This window comes from Lepisosteus oculatus, chromosome 4 (genome assembly GCF_040954835.1).
Source record: "Lepisosteus oculatus isolate fLepOcu1 chromosome 4, fLepOcu1.hap2, whole genome shotgun sequence".
NCBI classification, from domain to species: domain Eukaryota; kingdom Metazoa; phylum Chordata; class Actinopteri; order Semionotiformes; family Lepisosteidae; genus Lepisosteus; species Lepisosteus oculatus.
The window spans coordinates 18,864,313-18,884,355 of record NC_090699.1 but is presented as its reverse complement, the minus strand read 5'-3'; the positions used below and the strand labels follow the sequence as shown (position 1 = coordinate 18,884,355).

Sequence of the window (20,043 nt, the reverse complement as noted above, 5' to 3'; positions counted from 1 at the left end):
GGTGTGTTTTCGGCAGTGAGAGTGGAAATGAGGGATACTCTGTGTGTGACAAAGGGGATGGAGCTGGGGGCTGGTTTCCCCCGCAGTTAGGAACACAATCAGTTATCCAGAGTTTAATAAGAATAAGAAGTCAGTGGCTTGAAATTTTAAAGCCGCACGTGTTTGGTCAATATGTCATGCAGTGGGCATTAAAAAGCTTCAGAAATCCTTCCTCTGTGCCAGACCTTGTGTCTGTCTCAGTTTATGTTCTGCCGACATTCTCAACGTACTGTGTTACTGTGTAGTACATTACTTAACTGCTGTTTCAGCATCATATGGGTTTGCTGTACAACATATGAAGCTGTAGACATGGCCAGTTCAGAGTTGCAAGGGGTTTTGATGATGTAGTGGGTGGCAGTGGTCAGGATGAGTGTCAGAACAGCCTCAGCTGTTAGGGAAGAGTGATTCAGTAAAAAAGCTGTGGGGTGATGTGTTCAGATATATTTTACCTGTAACCAACTTTTACGATGGTCACAAATGGAGAGGTAACAGAATGCCTCACACAACAAAGGCATATGTTTAATCTTGCTGCTATGCCACTTAGCACAAACAAGCAAGCTGGGTACCAAGTTGTATTATTATTTTAAGTTTTCCAATATTCTGAAAAATGTCCGAAATCAACACACCATAAAGTCAGGTGGTGTTATTGAAATGCAGATTTAAATTATCGAAACTCACTGGTCGACAATGATAAGTTTAGTTTAGCTCCTTCCCAAAGAAGTCCCACTTGTTGTAGCCATAAATTGTGGCGTCTGGTCTCTCCTGGCTCTGTTGGGGAAACCAGACTAGAGCAGCTGTAGGAAAACAGTGATGCAGTAGAATTCTTATCTATTCCCCTTTGGCCAGGCACTTTGCAATGAAGACTTCATTAGGGAAGCTATAGTATCGCTCCGTCCCTGGGCTTTTTTACTTTATGTGCTGTAGATGATTAGTGTTTTTTTTTTCAGTCTGACATTCTGAAGACCCTCACTTCTTCTTTTTACACTCGTACTGCATTAAGGACAGAAAAGAGCTGATCAGTCGGGCTGTGCTGTGCAGAGTGTGGCTCGTGGCTGCCTGATCGATATCCTGGTGTAACAGTAGAGTCAGACACGTCTGGCTCCAATTTCTGGACACCTGCCTCAGAAGGAACAAGCAGCTGCTTACTGTATGCAGCTCTTCAGCACTTGTTTTAAAAGAGAGAGAGAGAGACTGCTGGCACCATCTGTACACGTCCTTTGTATTCTCCTCTTCATCTTTACACATAGACCGAAGTTCACGTGCTCTGTTTTTGAATGAGAAGGGAACTGCAGATTGGGCTCCTACAGTACTCACACTCTCTTTAGAGCGGAAGAGGTGGTTTATTAAATGTTTTCTTCAGTTAGTCTTACTGCTTGGACTGGCTTTGTTGCTCATTTTGAAGCCTGTCATGTTGGGAGCAGAGTCTCCTCGTTCAGAAAGGGGGGGTGCTACAGGTTTCACCCGTTAAACTCTGATGGTGGCTTTCTTGTACATGCCAGTGAAAGTGCCAGCACTTTTGTTTAGCAGTTGCAGTCTCTTAGCGCCTACAGAGCTGAAGTGACATTCATTATTGATGGTGGGGTTTAAAGTGTTGCAGTAAGGGGTCGTGGTTACTTGACACTGGGCATTAGGCATTCAATTAAAGCACTTCGCTTTGTAAATGCACTAGACAGTGAGGAAAGTGAAATTCATTCAGCTAAATATAACTGGAAACTAAAGGTAACTAAAACATTATTAAGCTACATTCGCCGCCTTTGAAAAGAGGCATTAAGCTTTGGAGTTGATGCTAGGGTTTTTTAGGCACTACAGAAACACCTAATTGCAGCAATATCACTGCGTATTGCTTTTGTCTCTCCTTATGTGTTGAGAAAGAACTCCGGGTGCCGCGTTTCTGAAAAGGAGGCAGAGAGAGACAGCTGCTTGTCTGCTCATTCAGTGCCTCAGTTCCATTAGCCTGCTGTGTTTTTTTTATTATTATTATCCTCATCATTGTCACGATCTTCATTTGTCAAATGTTTTATGTGCGCATGCATGTGTGCACGCAGGAGACCCTGGTGGCCACCGGATGCCGGTGTGGAACGCCACTTAAGATGACCGATTCCGGTAATTCCGCTGAGTCGGACAGCCGGTGCTGTTCTGACATGGCTGCGAGCGAGTTAGCTACAGCCGCCACAGTCTGGATGAACACGTTGTTTCTCCCGCTCGCAGAACTCGAGTGCCGGTACTGCGCATCTCGGGACCCAGGGTCGTTGCCCTCGGCGGCAAATTAAATCTGCACAGACCTTTTCTTCCTCTCTTCCCGTCCCCCCCCCCCTCCCAAAATAAATAGGGGAAGGTGTCTTTTGTAGCTGGCGCAGTACACATAAAATGTACCGCGGATGAGAAGCCTGAGATTTCATCGAACACTTGCTAGTAGTGTGGTGGCACTAATGGAGCAGCATGTTCAAGCCTGCTCCAGGGTTGGAGCGAACCCTTGTGGTGGAAAAGCGGAAGTGACAACTGTGAGATCACGATGTGCTGCTAATTGTGTGGTCCTCCAAACACACTTCGGTGAATCTTTGCTATGGGCCTTTAGGTATGGTGGTTGAATTCGTTGAGAGCTCCGAAATGCTTTGTTACACAGGAAAAGTTGTGAATATTTGACTTGTTGAAGTCACCGTGAAGAGTGGTGTGGTTATAAAATAATGCTAGTTACTTGAAGAGTTCAACCAGACCTCCTGAAATGCCAAATATGAAGAGAGACGGACAGTTAACTGAAAAATAAATCCAAGAAAAATAAGGTTCCATCAGTTAATTTTTGAACTTGCAGGTCTCACACCAAATTTGTTCGTACTGTCTTTTTCAACATGGAAAGAAATTGCTTGGTTCTCCATGCCCAGCCATGTCCTGTATAAATAACAGTTGTTAAAGTGAACATATGTAGCCCTCATCACCTCATGGTCATTTTCAGCTAAGTGCCATCTAACTCAGTTGTTGGCCACTGAATTATTGTCATCTGCTGAAATTTCTTTGGAGGTGATTAAATTAAAAGGAAAAAATATAGTGTTTCAATTTTCATACAGCAGATATTTCTGTTGAACGGCCATATTCTCAATTAATGGGATGTGTTCTCATGAGCCAGAAAAAACGCCCGTTGAGTCCCGAACGCGTTAACAGAGCAGCAGGAAATAGCCTGCGATGATTCCTCTGGTTTGAGGAGAAGGCTCCGCTGAAGAGAGCAGAGAGCTGTTTGTTCGGCTCGCACCTCCTGGAAGAGCTTCTGAGCACGTCTGTGTCCGTTGCAGCCCTCCTGTCGTCGTGGTGCGAGGAACTGGGGCGTCTCCTGCTCCTCCGTCACCAGAAGAACCGCCAGAACGAGCCTTCAGGGAAACTACCCATGCAGCCCCCCATGAGCTCCATGAAGCCCCCACTTCCACATGGGTGAGTGCCCAGACCAACCTCCTCCTCAGAACCTTCCGCTCTGTCATATCTCTACAGTCTTGTGCGTCAGGAACGAAAGAACGGTCTCGCTGTGGGTCTTGGACATTACCGTGCTCACGCCTCAGATGGGGTTCTGCCGAGCTGCGTGCATACATTTACGTCTTCATGTTAATTAGAAGGCAAAGCTGGGTATTTGTTTGCAGCCACTTTTGTAGTGCATTTTTGTACTTCCAAGCTGTAAATCTGTCCTCCCTTTAAGCGCAAATAATTGCCTTCTGCTCACAAAGGGCAAATGCACTGCAATGAAAAACCCAACCCTATAAAGACAGCAAGCCTGGAAAAAGAAAGCCGAGAACCGTTTCTGCTTTTTGGACCAGACAATGCTTTCCTGTGTTGTAAAAGGCACTTGAGGGGAAATTCACACAAGAGTTGTTTTGCAGAACACTCTGTGCTAGGCAAAACACACTCTTCCCAGAATTAAACCCTGATAAGTACCCAGAAGCTGGTTTGTGAAGGAAGGCTCGAACATCACAAGAGCTCAGGCAGTCAACAAAAAGTTTGTTCTGAGAATGACAGAACCAGCCTCCATCATTAAAAGTTCTGTATTAGGATGTCTGACCAGCTCTTTTATTTATCATCACTGCGCCTTTATTAGCGTGCGCATGTCAGTGAGGGGGTCACAATTTCAGAACTGCAACATTTTGTGCTGTTAATATGATCGCTCCCTGTTTGCTAATGCATTTAGGTCATGTAATATTTTAATTGCTGTCACTGCCTCTGTTAATTGTGGTTTTGTGCATAAAAAAAGATCTACAGGAAAAGTACTTGATCTCTGTAACATCGATTTGATGGTAATTTAGGTCTTGCAGTTATTCATGTTGCTCTGTGCCTGTTCCCTTTTAAAAACTTGTCCTTCTTTGCCATTATGGTTTCTGCACTTCTCTGTTCTTACAAATAAAACTCCGTCAAAATCTTTTTTTTTAATTACGCAGCGATGGGTCCTTTCCTTACGACTCGGTTCCCTGGCAACAAAATACCAACCAGCCCCCTGGGTCTTTGTCTGTGGTAACTACAGTTTGGGGTGTTACAAACACGTCACAGAGCCAGGTGAGACTGGAAAACACATATACAATCCTGTGTGTTTGACTCTTGATTGAAATCTTCCCTTATGAGTTATTGTATCCTGTCCCACCACCTGTTACACACTACACAATTAAATCTTGATTCCTTAATGTCCCCTTTTAGGAACTTTGTTTTTGTGGGAGCATATAAGGAGAGAAAAAGTGTAACATTGTGGAGATCGTTTCATCCTCTGTTTCTGCTTGAAAGGCTCAAGTGTTCCCGCTTAACTGTGTCAAATTAACCAATCTAAACTCTTTTGGATTTGAAATAGGTGCTGGGCAATCCCATGGCAAACGCCAACAATCCCATGAATCCTGGTGGAAACCCCATGGCTTCTGGCATGACTGGAAATAGCCCTGGTATCAGCTCTCCTCAGTTCCCTGGCCAGCAGCAGCAGTTCCCTTCCAAAGGGAGCTCCAGTCAGCCGTACATGCAGCAGGGCATGTATGGACGACCCAGCTATCCCGGAGGGGGAGGGTTTGGGGGCAGGTAAGTGTCTGATTCATCACCCTGAAATAGGGTGTCCCCAGAATACCACACATACAGAGCACGCTAAACTCAGGGCAAGGAACACAGTCAAAAGCACGTTGTTTTCCAGTCACAGTGGGTGGTTAATTGAGCATGACATTTGTTAATACCAAGCTTAGAATAAAAGTTATCATATCTGAAGATAGAGCGTCCTTTGAAGTGCTCTGTAAACTGACGCCACCAAATTCCTCTTTCTTCTTGTAAATATTCAGAAAGAAACAAATTGCACCAAGTGAAAGGGTTTAAGACTCCAAGCAAACCCCTAATCAGTTGTTTAATACAACGGCCCACGTTCTTTGACCAGTCAGAGAGCCATCATATTGTCAGGTCGCCTTTCTCACGTTGATACGGGTTTGCTTCACGAATGGCCGCAGAGCCTCTTTCCCACATGTCAGTCTTGTTGCTGTTGTCTTTCCTCGCAGCTACCCAGGAGGTCCCAATGCCCCCGCTGGTATGGGCATCCCCCCTCACACCCGGCCTCCCGCGGACTTCACTCAGCCCGCCGCTGCAGCCGCCGCCGCCGCCGTCGCGGCCGCCGCTGCCACGGCAACCGCTACCGCCACCGCCACTGTGGCAGCGCTGCAGGAAACCCAAAACAAGGACATGAACCAGTACGGGCCGGTAAGGCAACGGCTTCGCACACTAAAGCCAGATGCAGGGCTCCGTTAAAACTCTGGTAGCACATCCGAATGGCAGTTATCCATTCAACGGCAGAAGAATTTAGGCCTTTTTGGGTTCGTTTTACAGAAGTTGTTTGCCCCCTTTCCTGATTGGCGTGCTGGCTTGCTGTGTTATGACCACAAGCTGGACGCTTTATATGAGCTAGGCTGGTTTGAAGTGGTACATTACAATTACAAGAGCAGTACATACACTTGGACTATAAAACCCTGACTGGGGATGAGTGTAACTCCTCAGACATGCAGAAACCCCAGAAGAATGTATACCGTAAACACCGCTACAAGATCAATGCTATAAGATCAAATAGCTTGGATGATATCAATCCAACTACTGCCTATTTCAGAGTTCTGACAAAGTATGTCTTGATGTTTTGCCAATCACTTCATTCAAACGTCATAATGTTGGCAATTTTAGAGAGAATCTATAATAAACATTCGACTTTATCTTTCCTTAGTGAAAATACATTAACACCTCTTGTACACATACAAAAGCCTATGAAAATGCATCATCACATCTGACAGCTGTTTTCATCACAGCTCATTCCTCCTATAGGATTCTGCTACATGGCCATTAGAGTATTCAAAAAGGTGATCCATTAAATAAACAGCTTTTTGTCTGGAATCAAAACTCATTGAGCAGAGAAAACAAGGTTCCAGTTGTGACACTCCATGTTCTCAGCTCTAACTCAGCCTCCTTTTCTCTTCCAGATGTGTTCCTCTTTCCAGATGGGACCAACCCAGGCCTATAATAACCAGTTCATGAACCAGCCTGGGCCCCGGGGTCCCCCTTCCATGCCAGGCAACATGAACCCTGCCAACATGGCCACAGGCATGAACGCTTCCAACATGAGTGGGCCTCCCATGGGCATGAACCAGCCCCGACCCCCGGGGATGAGCCCCTTTGGGGGTCATAACCAGAGGATGCCCCAGCAGGCCTACCCAGGCCCCAGACCTCAGTCCATGCCTATGCCAGGGATGAAAAGGCCTTATCCTGGAGAGGTGAGAAGACATGGCGCGCACACAGCTAAATTCTCTTTCTCAGAGTCTGTATGCAGTCTCGTGAAATGTCAGCTGATCAATTCTTCTTTTTCCATTTGTTTGTGTAGCCAACATATGGAAGCCAGCAGTATGGACCAAACAACCAGTTTCCTAACCAGCAAGGACAATACCCCACCCCCAACCCTCCCAGGCCACTGCCATCCCCCAACTACCCTGGCCAGCGAATGCAGGGTCAGCAGAGCGCAGGGCAGTACCCCCCGCCCAATGTGGGCATGGGCCAGTATTACAAGGTGAGCTCCGGTGCCCAAGACGCTCTTCACAGACATGGGCCGCACTGTTAAAACAGATTCATTGAGGTTTTCGATTCTAAAGGATTTAGTGAGTTGCTCCTCTTGGATTGGCACAAGCATGGTTTATATAATAACTTAAATTTAACAGTGTGCAAACATTTGGTCCTTTTTCACCAGATTAAGTCATACAACTGCCTTGTGTAAACCAGCTATCAGGTTCCAATTTGTAATAGACCCAGCAAATACAAAGAACTTACTTCAGATAAAATACCAGTAAATACAATATTAAGCCAAGAAGCTGTTGAGGGCAGTTTCCATGCAGACATTGTATTTATTGTTTTTTTATCTCCATTGTTTCAGCAAGAGCCATTCAATGGTCAGAATAACAACTTCTCTGGAAGTGGATATACATACACTCAAGGCAGTCTGAATGGGGTACGTCTGATGTCTAGTTTTTTGCTATGGTAAAATTTGTTCTGGAAGTGGGGTTATAGAAGGCTAAAATGCAGTTTGCATGCTTACGTAATCATCTAATAATGCTTTATACAGCAACAGCTACTTGGCATAATGCAATATTACTTAAGGATAGAAAATCACAGCTTAATGCTCTGATATTCTTAGAAGACTTTTTTTTTCTTCTTGAAGAACTGAGAATTTAATTTGTTTTGTAGCCTCCGAGGCCTGTAGGAAACTACCCCCACTCGCCTGTACCAGGAAACCCGACCCCTCCCATGACTCCAGGAAGCAGTATGCCGCCATATTTGTCGCCGAATCAGGACGTCAAGCCACCCTTCCCACCAGAAATTAAACCAAATATCACCGCTCTCCCTCCTCCTCCAAGTGAGTCCCATTGTGTTCAGATGCAGATGAGCCATGACATGATGCTGTTTTATTACCCTGGAAAAAGGTGTCATTTTGCTGAAAGAAATTGTCTGCGTAACGCAAAGAACAAATTGTGTTTGAAAACCTGAAGCGAAAGATGTCCAAAACAGTTTCCACAATTGAGCTGTGCCCATCCAGAAAAGCTTTAGTTCACCTTGAGAGCTGGCACTTTCAAGTTACAGTTTTTAAAACTTTAGTCTTGGAACATACAGCTTCAAAGCTGCAGATATGTAGTGTAGACAAGGTTAGTAGGCCCGGTGTGATGTCCTCCTTGCTTTTGTTGACGGTCTCTTTAAACTTGATGAAAAAAGAAAAGTAAATGACTCAAGCAGGTACCAGTAGGAAAGGCACAGGCAGTGTTATTCCCTGAACTCCAGTTGCAGCCCATACCATGTGTAAGTTTTTTTTTTGTTGAGTTGTGTAAGAGCGCAAATTAAAATCCGCACTGTTATCGCACTGCAGATGCAAAAGGGAAAGTTCACACTTTCTCTCCCTCTTCGATCCCAGCCAACCCCAACGACGAGCTCCGGCTGACGTTCCCTGTGAGGGACGGTGTGGTATTGGAGCCCTTCCGGCTGGAGCACAACCTGGCGGTCAGCAACCACGTCTTCCACCTGCGGCCGTCTGTCCACCAGACTCTGATGTGGAGGTGGGCAGGCTCACAGCATGACCAACAGCCTTTATTCTCTATCTATAAAATGCAGCAAGTGCTTCTCAGAAGTACAAAAAGACTTTTACACGTGCGGAGCAAAAACCAGCACTGAAATTGAAAATGTCAGGCATTATACTTATTAGCTGAAGAAATGTGGAACTGATCGGAAGATGAATGTCCTCTCCCTATTGTTATTAATCTTTTTTTTTTCTGGTGCTTCTATCTGAAGCAGCTTAAATTTATACGGATTTATACAGCCAGGTAATTTACTGAGCCTCAGTTTTTGATTGCTTCAGTTTACTGAAGCAATCTAAGGAAGCACCCTGCTCAAGTGCACAAGAGTGGAGCCTCACCCAGCATTTCAACCAGCGATGCTCCAGTTACGAGTCCAGGGCCCCGACCACTGTTCCACTCAATAGATATGAATTGGGTTGATCAAAATCAGAATCCCTTTCCCCGCATCTCCTCATGTAGCTAAGATTGTATTTCTGATATTTTTTAAATTCTCTGTGCTGTGTGAGTTCAATATCTCTGTTTTGTCATTTGTGCCACAGGTCAGACCTGGAGCTCCAGTTTAAGTGTTATCATCACGAAGACCGGCAGATGAACACGAACTGGCCAGCGTCGGTGCAAGTCAGCGTAAATGCCACGCCACTCACTATTGAGCGAGGTGACAACAAGACTTCCCATAAACCCCTTCACCTCAAGCACGTGTGTCAGCCGGGAAGAAACACGATTCAGATCACTGTCACGGCCTGCTGCTGTGTAAGTACAAGAGTTGGAATGTTATACCAGGAGGATTCTTAGTTTATTGAAACAGGAGGCATTTTCACTAGTATGTAATAATCCAAAGTCATATCTGTTTAACTTTTTTCAGTGCAGAACTGACATTGATATATCTTAGGTGCTCAACAGCAGCTGGCAAAGGCCTGCATTACATACATGGAGCATAACATTCAGATAACAGTTTTGAGATGTTTAAGATTAAAGGTAGATCTGAATCGGTTTAAAGTGTAAGCAACGCAGGGAAACTTTTTGGGTCAGCGGTCTCCTGTGTGCTGGTGGACAGCCTTGGCACTAATCGGATGTTTGTCTCCATTTTCCATCTCGCCCGCAGTCGCACCTGTTTGTGCTGCAGCTGGTTCACCGGCCCTCCGTCCGCTCTGTCCTCCAAGGCCTGCTGAAGAAGCGCCTGCTGCCCGCCGAGCACTGCATCACGAAAAGTAAGCTGGCTCTCTCCCGCCTGGGCCGTGCAGCGCCAGAACCGCCGCTTTCCGCGTTCGCAACTGCCCGCGTTTCAAAATCCAGAGCCCTGACCACTGTTCCACTCGGCTGATATGAATTAGGTTAATCAAAATCAGGATCCTTTCCACGCATCTCCTCATGTATTGTATTTCTGATATTTGTAATACTCTTTGTGCCGTTCAGTTCGGTGTCTTTTTGGTTGGTAATTTGTGTCGGAGGCCAGAGCTCCAGTTTAAGTGTTGCCATCATGAGGACAGGCAGCTGAAGATGGGCACCCTGCCCATGCACTCTGGGAAATCACTAACATGGCCTCTTCCGCCTCTTTTCCCTCCCTCCTGCAGTAAAGAGGAACTTCAGCAGCGTAGCAGCATCCTCGGGCAACGCCACACTAAACGGGGAAGATGGAGTGGAGCAGACGGCCATCAAAGTGTCTCTAAAGTGTCCCATCACCTTCCGGCGGATTCAGCTTCCAGCAAGAGGCCACGACTGTAAACACGTACAGGCAAGTGATTTTGTTAAGAAGAACTGTGGACAGATGTATGATGAAGCTGGAGTTACTATCAACAGAATGATAACTTGAGACAGTTGAGCGTTTTCTTTTTGCTTGCTAATTCATGTATTGTAAAACTCCAAACTTTTTCTCAACAGTGTTTTGATTTGGAGTCCTACTTGCAGTTGAATTGTGAACGAGGAACATGGAGGTGTCCTGTATGCAAGTAAGAAAAAAATACTTTACTAAATTACAGTAGATCATAAAGTGTCAACAATTAATTCTTACACAGAAAACAGAGGTCTTTATTATTTTGTTTGAATGAGTAAATGTGTTGGAACTGTAGGCCTTTATTTTAATCCATGAGTCACAAACCACAAGCAAGATTTTATGAAATATCATAGAGGAAGAGATAAATGAAATCCCCAATTTAGCACATTTTCACAGAAATCTGTCTTGTTTAGCAGCACTTGGAGTTTAAAACTGGACATTTCATTGCGTTGTGTGATAAGAGACTCACTGAATGCCTGAGGGATTTTGGCTGGGAGAAACAAGCAGAAGAACAAATCATGATTGTTTGTTTTCTCCCCAGTAAAACTGCACTACTAGAGGGCCTGGAGGTCGACCAGTATATGTGGGGCATCCTGAATGCCATACAGAAGTAAGTTTTCATGTTTTCACAAACGTGTACTTTTCACAAGTGCTTAGCTTTTTTTCTCTTCATACTCTGTTGTCTTCTCTCCTAACTGTACCTAAAGTTTTAGTATAGTGTGTTTTACAAGGAAGGCAGAGAAGTAGTATGTATAGAAATATTCTTGCATTTTTTCTTAGCATCCTAACCAGGCACTTTGCAAAAATGCTAGATTGATCATGATAAATGATTAAAACTAGCCTTAAAGCCTGTCTTTCATCATCCTCACAAAGGTGGTGTTCTTAGTGACAGTCTTTTCCCTTTATTCCATCTTTTGTTATGCACTATCGGCTCTAAGTTCGTAGTTTGCATTTTAAAACATACCAGAGCCTGCAGAGAATGTCACTATGTGCTCTGGGTCAATCGCTCCCTGCTCTCTCTCTCAGTTCAGAGTTTGAGGAGGTCACCATCGATCCCACGTGTAGTTGGAGGCCGGTGCCAATCAAATCCGACATGCACATCAAAGAAGACCCGGATGGACCTTTGGCCAAGAGGTTCAAGACCATGAGCCCCAGCCAGATGATCATGCCCAATGTAATGGAGATGATTGCCGCCCTGGGGCCAGGTCCCTCTCCATACCCATCGCTACCTCCTCCACCTGGGGGCAACAGCAGTGAATACGGCAGCCAGGGTAGGAGTCAGGGGCACACCCATCCTCGAGCTTCCTGTTTCTATATCTATTGTTGGTGAAATTTGCAGAATGTGTTTATCTATTTCTTGTTCTCAGTACCTCCTGTCTACTTCGTAATGAATGAAACTGTATCACATTTCAAAAGCCCTTCAATAGGCCGTGCTAACTGTGCTGAGTTCTTTATTGATAACAACCCATCTGAAGATCCACCCGGCTAATAGCTTAGATTGCACAGCAGTACAGCAGTAGAAACAAATGTGCTCAAAGTGTTGGAAAAAACATGAAGGAGGATTTTTGCAATTTGATTAACAAAACAAGAGGTATGTCCATCACACATCCCTCCTGTAGCAATTCCTGTACTGTATTGGGTGAGTGAGGCCCCATGTACTCTCGTTCCTGACACAATGAGGTATTGCTCTGAAATGTATTCATTGAGGACACGTGTTTGTTAAATGGACTCTGTTGCAGTGCGATAAGAGATAAGAGAGAAGATAAGATCACTTTATTGGCCATATACAATTTCTTGTATTAGGAATTTGTCTTTTCACTGTCTAGGTTTGCTCTCCATTAGACATACCAACAGGGAGAGAACCTTGGGGTCAGAGATCAGCCATTTATAGGGTGCCCCTGGAACAGTTGGGTTAAGGGCCTTGTTCAGGGGCCCAACAGTAGGATTCATCTGCCGGCCATGGGATACGAACTGGCAACTTTCCAGCCACAGGCCCAGATCCTTAGCCACAAAGCCACCGCACCGCGCACAATGAGGTTGAGGTTGTTGTAGGGGTTTATCTACTGGTTTAATTGCAGCCTTTGTTTTCGGTTCCAGGCAACAGTTACCAAGGGCATGGAAATTTTGACTTCCCCCATGGAAACCCTGGTGGAACATCGATGAACGACTTCATGCATGGACCACAGCTGTCTCACCCGCCTGACATACCTAGCAGCCTTATGAATCCAGACAAGCCACTCAGCCACAACATGCCTGACACCGTAAGTGATATTCCCCCTCAATGCTGACCTCAGCCTAGACAAGAGGACAGAAAGTGGACAACATTTTGGCAAGGAAACCATTTTCACTCCGGAAGTTCAACTTTTCTCCATCTTCTTCTGCAATCAGGTTGAAAGGCATGCAGACATGCTGGAAAGGCTGGAAATTAATTCAGACACACATCCATCCTGCACTTGCATCGTGCAAGCTTTAGCATCTATATATATGTCAAATATTCCAGGTTACTGCACCCTTACAAAACAGCGACCATTCACAGGAAGTAAGGCTTCATTAATGTAAAGCTCAAGTTCTCATATGGACAACACAATAAGACGTAAATGGGTTTGATTGAACTGATCACTGAAGAGGATAATAAGATTCCACTAATAAGGAAATAAACCCCAGCTCTCATTTTGCTTTTTCTCCAATGTGCTTGTATTCAGAATAAAAACCATTAAAAACTTCTCATGGCAGCTGTCTGGAATATACTGGGCAATTCCCTTTTCTCATTGGTTGGCCATGATTTCAGGTGATCCTAATGGCATGATGGTTAGTGATCTCCCTAGTTTTCCTTGGCTCTTCCTGCGCGGGGGCCTCACTCTTCTCCTGCTCTTCCTCTCCCGCAGATTGCTCACCCCGGCAGCGCTGATCAGTCCCATAGCTCCATGCAGCAGGGTTTGCACGCCCCTCCTCACCCCAGCAGCCAATCAGGGCAGCCATTGCATCACAGCGGTCCTCCTCAGCCATCACGGCCGCCACCGCCACCCCAGCCCGGGCCAAACAGCCATCCTCACAGTGACCTGACCTTTAACCCCTCGTCTGCCTTAGAAGGTCAGGCTGGGGGGCAGGGAGCCCCTGACATGCCGGAGCCCTCTCTGGATGTAAGTGTTACTGCGCCCTTCTCACGCCTGGCCTCCATGCGATCTGCGCAGACCTTCAGCAAACAAACCCTGATGCAGCTCATCTCATTGCTTCATGTGCGGCTGCATGCAACCCTTTCAGCTTTTGAGCTCATTGTGCACCTTAACAAAATCTCTGGACCTCTGCTGCTTAGTGATGCTTTATTAATCATCTGCTGTTCTGCTCTCTTTCTGGTGTTCACAACATGGGAGAAATATAAACCCAATATTCCACCGAAAATAATAAGCAATGACCGCTGAAATCTTGAGCACTCAGTTATGTGTTTTAGATTAAGATTGGGAGGCAAAGCAAAGCTTTTTTAATATGTCAGTTCTCTTTGCCATTTGTGTTGCAGAATAGAGACTGGAGAATCTAGTTTCATATTCACGTAGGAAAGTTAGATTTTCTTTTAAAAAAACACAAGACACAAGTCTTAAAGCCATTACAGCCATGCTTTTTTGCACATTCAGTCTGTCAGTTTGGGTAGAGAAGAGGATACAGCACAATGATACGTGACCAGGAGGGTGCCCCTGTTCATGGACAGATCTTTCTGGGGATTGACAGTGGTGCCGTTTGATCCGTCAGTCATCTCCCCTGCAATTAGAACACTTAAACATGAGTTACACACAAGTTGTAAACCAAGCAACATGTCTGCCCTTGAGCTTTGTCCTGAAATATTTAACTGAATGGTTGAATCGTTCCTGTCTAAGTGAATCAAAGAGGTTCAGTGAGGTTCAGTTCCCTGATTTGAAAAGGGTAGTTTTTTGTGTGATTCTGTATTAAATTTGCATTCTGAGGATGATCCTATAATTTAAGTACTCAAAAGCCTTTCCCTATTCTTTGGTTCATTTGTTTGTGTGTTTGAGTTTATAATTTACAGGCTATTGTTTAAAAATGGGCATTAAAAATATTCATCACAAACGTATTAAAAAAATCAGACTTGTGGAAGGAAATTATACAAAGAGACACCCAGAGCAGCAGTGTAAGTAGGCTCCAGCAAGTTACTTCACTCCAATAAAATACCCAGCCCTATAAAAAGGATAAGTGCCAATGTAAGCCACTTTGGATAGAGGAATCATCGGTGTAAATGAATGGTAACATCCATGTGAAAGTTGTTCACCGCCGTTAAAGCGAGGTGTGTTTCTTTCCTTGCAGCTGCTTCCAGAGCTGACCAACCCAGACGAGCTGTTGTCCTACCTGGATCCCCCTGACCTCCCGAGCAATAGCAACGATGACTTGCTCTCCCTCTTTGAAAACAACTGAAGCTTCTGCCCCCGAAGGCCCGTTCAAGCTGGCTGGTGTCAGCCCCCAGTCCGAACAGGAGCTCAGTACCCGACGAAAACAGAGATGCACTCCCTTACTCTTCTTCCTCTATGAATGATCTGGTCAGCCAGCTCCACGTGACTCAGAGTTGTGGTCAACACACACACAAACACAGAGGTGACAGTCCTGTCAGCTGCCTATTTGTCATCTGTGAACATTAAGAAAAACTGTGCAGCTATATTCAGCTCATTTTATGTCGCATAGAGAGATTTCTTTGTGTACTTTAGGAAAGTGTTGTAGCATTTTTTGTTTTGTTATTTTTAAATCATTTTAACTAAAAACAAGATATGCCCATCCTGGCCAGTGTCTTGAGATCCCTTTGAACTTTGTTCTTCCATTCTTTGAAACTGTGGCTTCCCAAGACATCCAACTAAATAATAGTATCACTGGTCCCTGCTGTGAGCACCATTTAAAAGCACAAGCGGTTATACACAATTCAAAACTGATTCTCAAAGGGAAGAACACTTTTTAACACAGTCAACAAGAATTGCCCATTTATTTTCTATATGTGGGCCACACAAGGTACATTTGAAGATTTTTTTTATAATGTTCCCCATGCAAAGAATTCACAAAGAAGTTCTTTGACACACTTCAAATGTTAAAATCCTCTCATGAGCATTGGAATCTCATTCTCATTTTGATGCAGATAAGGGAAAAGCAATCGTTTTGAAAGAGTAAGTGTTTTGCTTTTTTGTTATGTTTTTTTTTTTGTGTGTGTGTTTTCAAAGAGACAAAACACCCCATCTTCACTGCGCAAAAGATGACAGTCGGGAACACAGGGTGGGGCAGTAGTTCCTTGTCTTGGAGGGCAAGTGAACTTTTACCTCCGATCAGGTTCTGTGATTAGCTGGAATAGGCATTTAAACCCCAAACAGAAACGAAAATGCAGCTTTTTTTGTACAAGACTGTTACATAGTAGCCTAGCTGCTATCTCATCTGCCCAGGAGAGTTGAAGTGAAATAAACAGCGAGAAGATGAAATAGACATAATAGGGATATTATTCCTGCCCTGTTAGCCCTCTATGCCAGAGTCTCTGTACTGCAGCCTTAGTTAGTGCTTCTCTTATGTGGTCTCCTCTCCTGCATGAGCCTCAAGTTGCTCCCGTGCCCATTGTGTGACCTTTGTCTCTCTCCTTGATGAATTATGTACAGTAAGTCGTATAAAAAGTGCATGTGTGCCAATTTTGCCCTTGTTAAGTGATATTCTGAACTAAGACAGTGTGCTTTTTCATCAATGACTTTAACTGTAGAACACGTTTTAAAAGAAAAAAAAACACTAACTTTTCTCAGAAGGGATTAATTTCTGGTATTTGCGACGTATTGTTCATTTTTGGAATTATGATTATTGTTGCTGTTGTTATAATTTTATTTTGTCTGTTCTTTTGTTCTGTTCTTTCTGTGCTGCAAAGGTTCATCATTGAGATCACCCTTGGGAAATTGCTTTATATCACCAAAGTTATCTTTGTAACATTTTGGGGTTTTACTCTTTTATTACAAAGATGTTTTTTAAGAAAAACGAACACAATCCACCACTGCTGTAGATGCATTAATACTGGGTGGTCCCCAATATTTCTGTAGATATTTTTCAAACAGTTGATTGTCTTTTTATTTCTGGTAGCAGTATTGGAACTGTAAAAGTCATGTAGAGACATTGCCATTTTGATTTTCTATTTCAAGGTTTAACAGAAAAGCGCTGTTCAGTATGCAAATTTATTATTTTAAACAAAAAGGCTATTGTAAATACCTTTGTGAATATTTTAGTATTGTCTTTGATAATATTAATCATCTTCATGATTGTTCATTGTTGTTATTCACTACTTGTCTGGTAAACTGTTTCCCCTTGACAGAAGTCCTAAAGTATAATCCATCTGAAAAAAATGTTTCCATAAGCTATTTGGTAAAAGTTTCTTTTCTTATTTCATGTTTTTTTCATACCGAACTACAACAGTAGAGCTCATGGAAATTGGCAGGCAGGTGTATTTATGATCTTCAACTATTGCTAAAAAGAAAGAAGAAAACCATAAGAGTTTGGTATAGTTTTATAGAATAAAAGCCTTACATTTTCAGAATAATTAGTGATATTCACGAGACAGAGGTGTTGGACGTTACACAATTGTAATCTTACTGTCACCCTCTTGTCTAATTATAAGACTTTTCATTTTTCATAAAGAGCTATTGGTTTCGGAAACTGTGGTATCCTTTTGCTAAATATATTAATTACAGAATTGGAAATATGATGGCAGCAGAATTGACCTTACAATTCATTGACTAATGTGATATTTTAAAAGAATGTTACAGCCTTTCATTTAAATAAAATCTATGTAATGTTATTTTATTAGTGTTCTAGAAAATAGAGCTTTTTAAAAGCTGAAAACCATTTAAATTTTATATCTCATATGACAGATTGCATATGATTTTCTGTTTTTTTACATAATATTTTGTAATGAAATGCAAGGCTTGTAATATTCATTTGTGGCCAAAAGCATACAGTACGTATTTAAAAAAAAGAATCTGGAAAAGGATCACATTAACCATTTGAAATCATACAACGTGAACGTACTGGTCATTTACGTTTTGAAGAACAGCATGGTAAAGATATCTTATTGGTGCTCACTTTATTAAGTGTAAGAAACCTACTCTGTAACCATCTTTAAGGCAAATGAATGGTCTGATTTTTTGAAGAAATGCACTGCCACATTGCTTTATGTATATGTATAATTTTACATATGCTCACATTGAAGTATGAGCCTTTTCCATGTGATCAGCCCCTGCGCACTGTAGTTGCACAGTCGTGTGTCTACAGGAAGGTCTGAGAAGAGAACCCTGGAGGGTTGCCCCCCCCCCAGAAGAGTGGACTGAGCTGCAAGACCCTACCATGCTGCAGTGGGGGAGGGGGGGTGGAGGGATGTCTGTACATATGTAAATGATGAATAGAGACTTGTTAACAGAAATGTATTCATTTTCCTTGGGAATGTGCATTGTTTCTTTAGAATTAAAAAAAAAGCTTGCAAACCCCTATCAGAAGTGACTCGATGTGGAAAATGAATCTTGTTTGTTAGCATCTGTGGAATCTCTCAGCATTTGTTCACCTATGTAATATACTTTAACCTCTCTTTTGAGGGGGACTGAAAAAAAAACAACCTTTGTTTTACCTACATGTAATATTTAGCCTACGTGTATTAGTCTATCACCTGTGTATTTTTAAGGTGCTACAGAAAAATAATAATGAAGAAAATACTGGGAGACAGAGGGAGGGGTGGGGAAGGGAGGGGGTCCCACAAGATTGTAACCAAATCCATAGTTTGTACAATTTTTGATATCATGATCAGACAAAAACGAAAAAAAAAAATTAAAAAGGTACAATCTGAGGCGATACATGCAAAAGTGACCATTGTCTTTTTGTTTGTACATTATGTACAATCATTTCATATTCTAAACTGGTCAGAAAAAAACTAATTGTGATTTTTAGTCTTGCAAAACTGTATGTAGTTAGATGATGTGACAACCTAATATTTATCTAATAAATATGTATTCAGATGAAACCTGTACATCGCAGTGCACATGTGGTTCTTTGTGTTCGTACAACTTAATACTGCTCTCACGTTCCAAGTGCAGTAACGTGAACTTTTGCAAAACTATCTGGTAAGTCAGTTCAGTGCGGTGCAGATTTTAGTTTTGTGGTGCCTAATACCTACCAGATACATAATGACAAAAAAATAGACCTGGTATGGTTTTATTATGGTTGGGATAATTATTAAATCGTTAAACTTTTCAGATGTTGTCAGCGATACGAGGGTATGTAATCTGATACTTTTGATAAATCGTCAGTTCTGCTGTAAGCAAAAAGAGCAGGTTATGTATCTGAGCTGTGGGCCATCTACCTTTTCACAGTCCTGCTCCATCAAGATTGTTTCTGCTACTGTCCTGACTCTTGAAAACCTGTCTGTGAGACACCTGACATGCTTGAAGGCTGTGAAAGTATTATAGGAAGTAGTGGTTAGGACAAAAATACCATCAGAACAATAATAAGCATTAGGACTAGCCATTAAGGATTTTCTGTGCTCTTGTATGCTAAAACTGATCGACATTTGTTTCCATTTTATCATTATTGTTAAATCATTATTGAAATTAAGGGGGGGAAAAGATAATTGAGAAGTTATCTGAAAACACTTTACTGTCATGAATTCCATAATAAAGTCACAAAGGTAAAAAAAAACATTTAGAAAGAATATAACTGATAAAAAGGCCTTTCTAAAAAGATTGTATTTCGGACACTGTAGACTCAATGAAAGTACAAATACTGAGCACAATTAAATATAGAAAAAGTATAAACCATCTTAATTCTTCAGTCCATTAATTAATTTAAATCATCAGCTGTTGGGGACGATATGAAGAAATGTTTCCGGTCACGATGAACACAACGGACTCCCCTCTCTGCTGCTTCCTCCTTCCTGGTGTGTCAACTCAAAATAAAAATGATATCCGCTCTCTATTTTTATATAAAAGTATAACTGCAGTAATTTTTTATAATAAATGCAATAGAAAACAGATTATGAAGCCACATAAGGAATGTTCCTGGCTCCTGAGAAAGTTGACCGGTGACGCCCTCTGACCCCTAGGCTGTGATAGGCGGTTACACACTGTCTCGCCTCAATCCAACAGCGCCATCTGGAATATAGATTTCCGATTAAGGACACACACCTTCCCAGGTGCCTCAATATTTGGCGCAGGGTAGAAGAAAGTGCAGCTCTGTCTCTACTTTTCTTGCTGTGAGCGGGTACACAACCTGTTGCTATACCCAGGCTACAGTAAAGCTAGCAGCCATATCACCCTGCAACTCACAACTAGCAGCCCACTGAAGCTCAGCAGGTGTGAGCCTGGTCAGTACCTGGATGGGAGACCTCCTGGGAAACATTAAGGTTGCTGCTGGAAGAGATGTTAGTGGAGCCAGCAGGGGGGGCTCACTCTGCAGTCTGTGTGGGTCCTAATGCCTCAGTATAATGATGGGGGCACTATACTGCAAAAAGGCGCCGTCCTTCAGGTGAGATGTAAAACAGAGGTCCTGACTGTCTGTGGTCATTAAAAAAATTCCATGGTGTTTCTTGAAAAGAGTAGTGATGTAACCCTGGCATCCTGGCCAAATTTCCCCATTGACCATTACCAAATT

General features: G+C 43.1%; 1 protein-coding gene across 12 annotated transcripts in view; it reads left to right on the top strand.

Annotated features, from left to right (window-relative positions):
- Window positions 1-18,424, top strand: part of zmiz1a (zinc finger, MIZ-type containing 1a) — a 156,140-nt gene extending 137,716 nt beyond the window's left edge. For 8 of the 12 annotated variants that reach the window (XM_015346328.2, XM_015346330.2, XM_015346327.2 and 5 more), the window contains 18 exons: window positions 3,324-3,459; window positions 4,452-4,566; window positions 4,853-5,070; window positions 5,532-5,730; window positions 6,495-6,785; window positions 6,893-7,075; window positions 7,436-7,510; window positions 7,747-7,915; window positions 8,420-8,606; window positions 9,164-9,374; window positions 9,727-9,832; window positions 10,196-10,356; window positions 10,503-10,570; window positions 10,937-11,005; window positions 11,422-11,666; window positions 12,493-12,656; window positions 13,281-13,535; window positions 14,710-18,424. In XM_015346328.2, coding sequence (XP_015201814.1) covers window positions 3,324-3,459; window positions 4,452-4,566; window positions 4,853-5,070; window positions 5,532-5,730; window positions 6,495-6,785; window positions 6,893-7,075; window positions 7,436-7,510; window positions 7,747-7,915; window positions 8,420-8,606; window positions 9,164-9,374; window positions 9,727-9,832; window positions 10,196-10,356; window positions 10,503-10,570; window positions 10,937-11,005; window positions 11,422-11,666; window positions 12,493-12,656; window positions 13,281-13,535; window positions 14,710-14,817 — 2,960 coding nt within the window. In that variant the 3' untranslated portion in view covers window positions 14,818-18,424. The remainder of the gene's footprint in view (window positions 1-3,323; window positions 3,460-4,451; window positions 4,567-4,852; window positions 5,071-5,531; window positions 5,731-6,494; window positions 6,786-6,892; window positions 7,076-7,435; window positions 7,511-7,746; window positions 7,916-8,419; window positions 8,607-9,163; window positions 9,375-9,726; window positions 9,833-10,195; window positions 10,357-10,502; window positions 10,571-10,936; window positions 11,006-11,421; window positions 11,667-12,492; window positions 12,657-13,280; window positions 13,536-14,709) is intronic. The other 4 variants (XM_015346334.2, XM_015346332.2, XM_015346333.2 and 1 more) reach the window with 3 other exon arrangements.
- The last annotated feature ends 1,619 nt before the right edge of the window (window positions 18,425-20,043 follow it).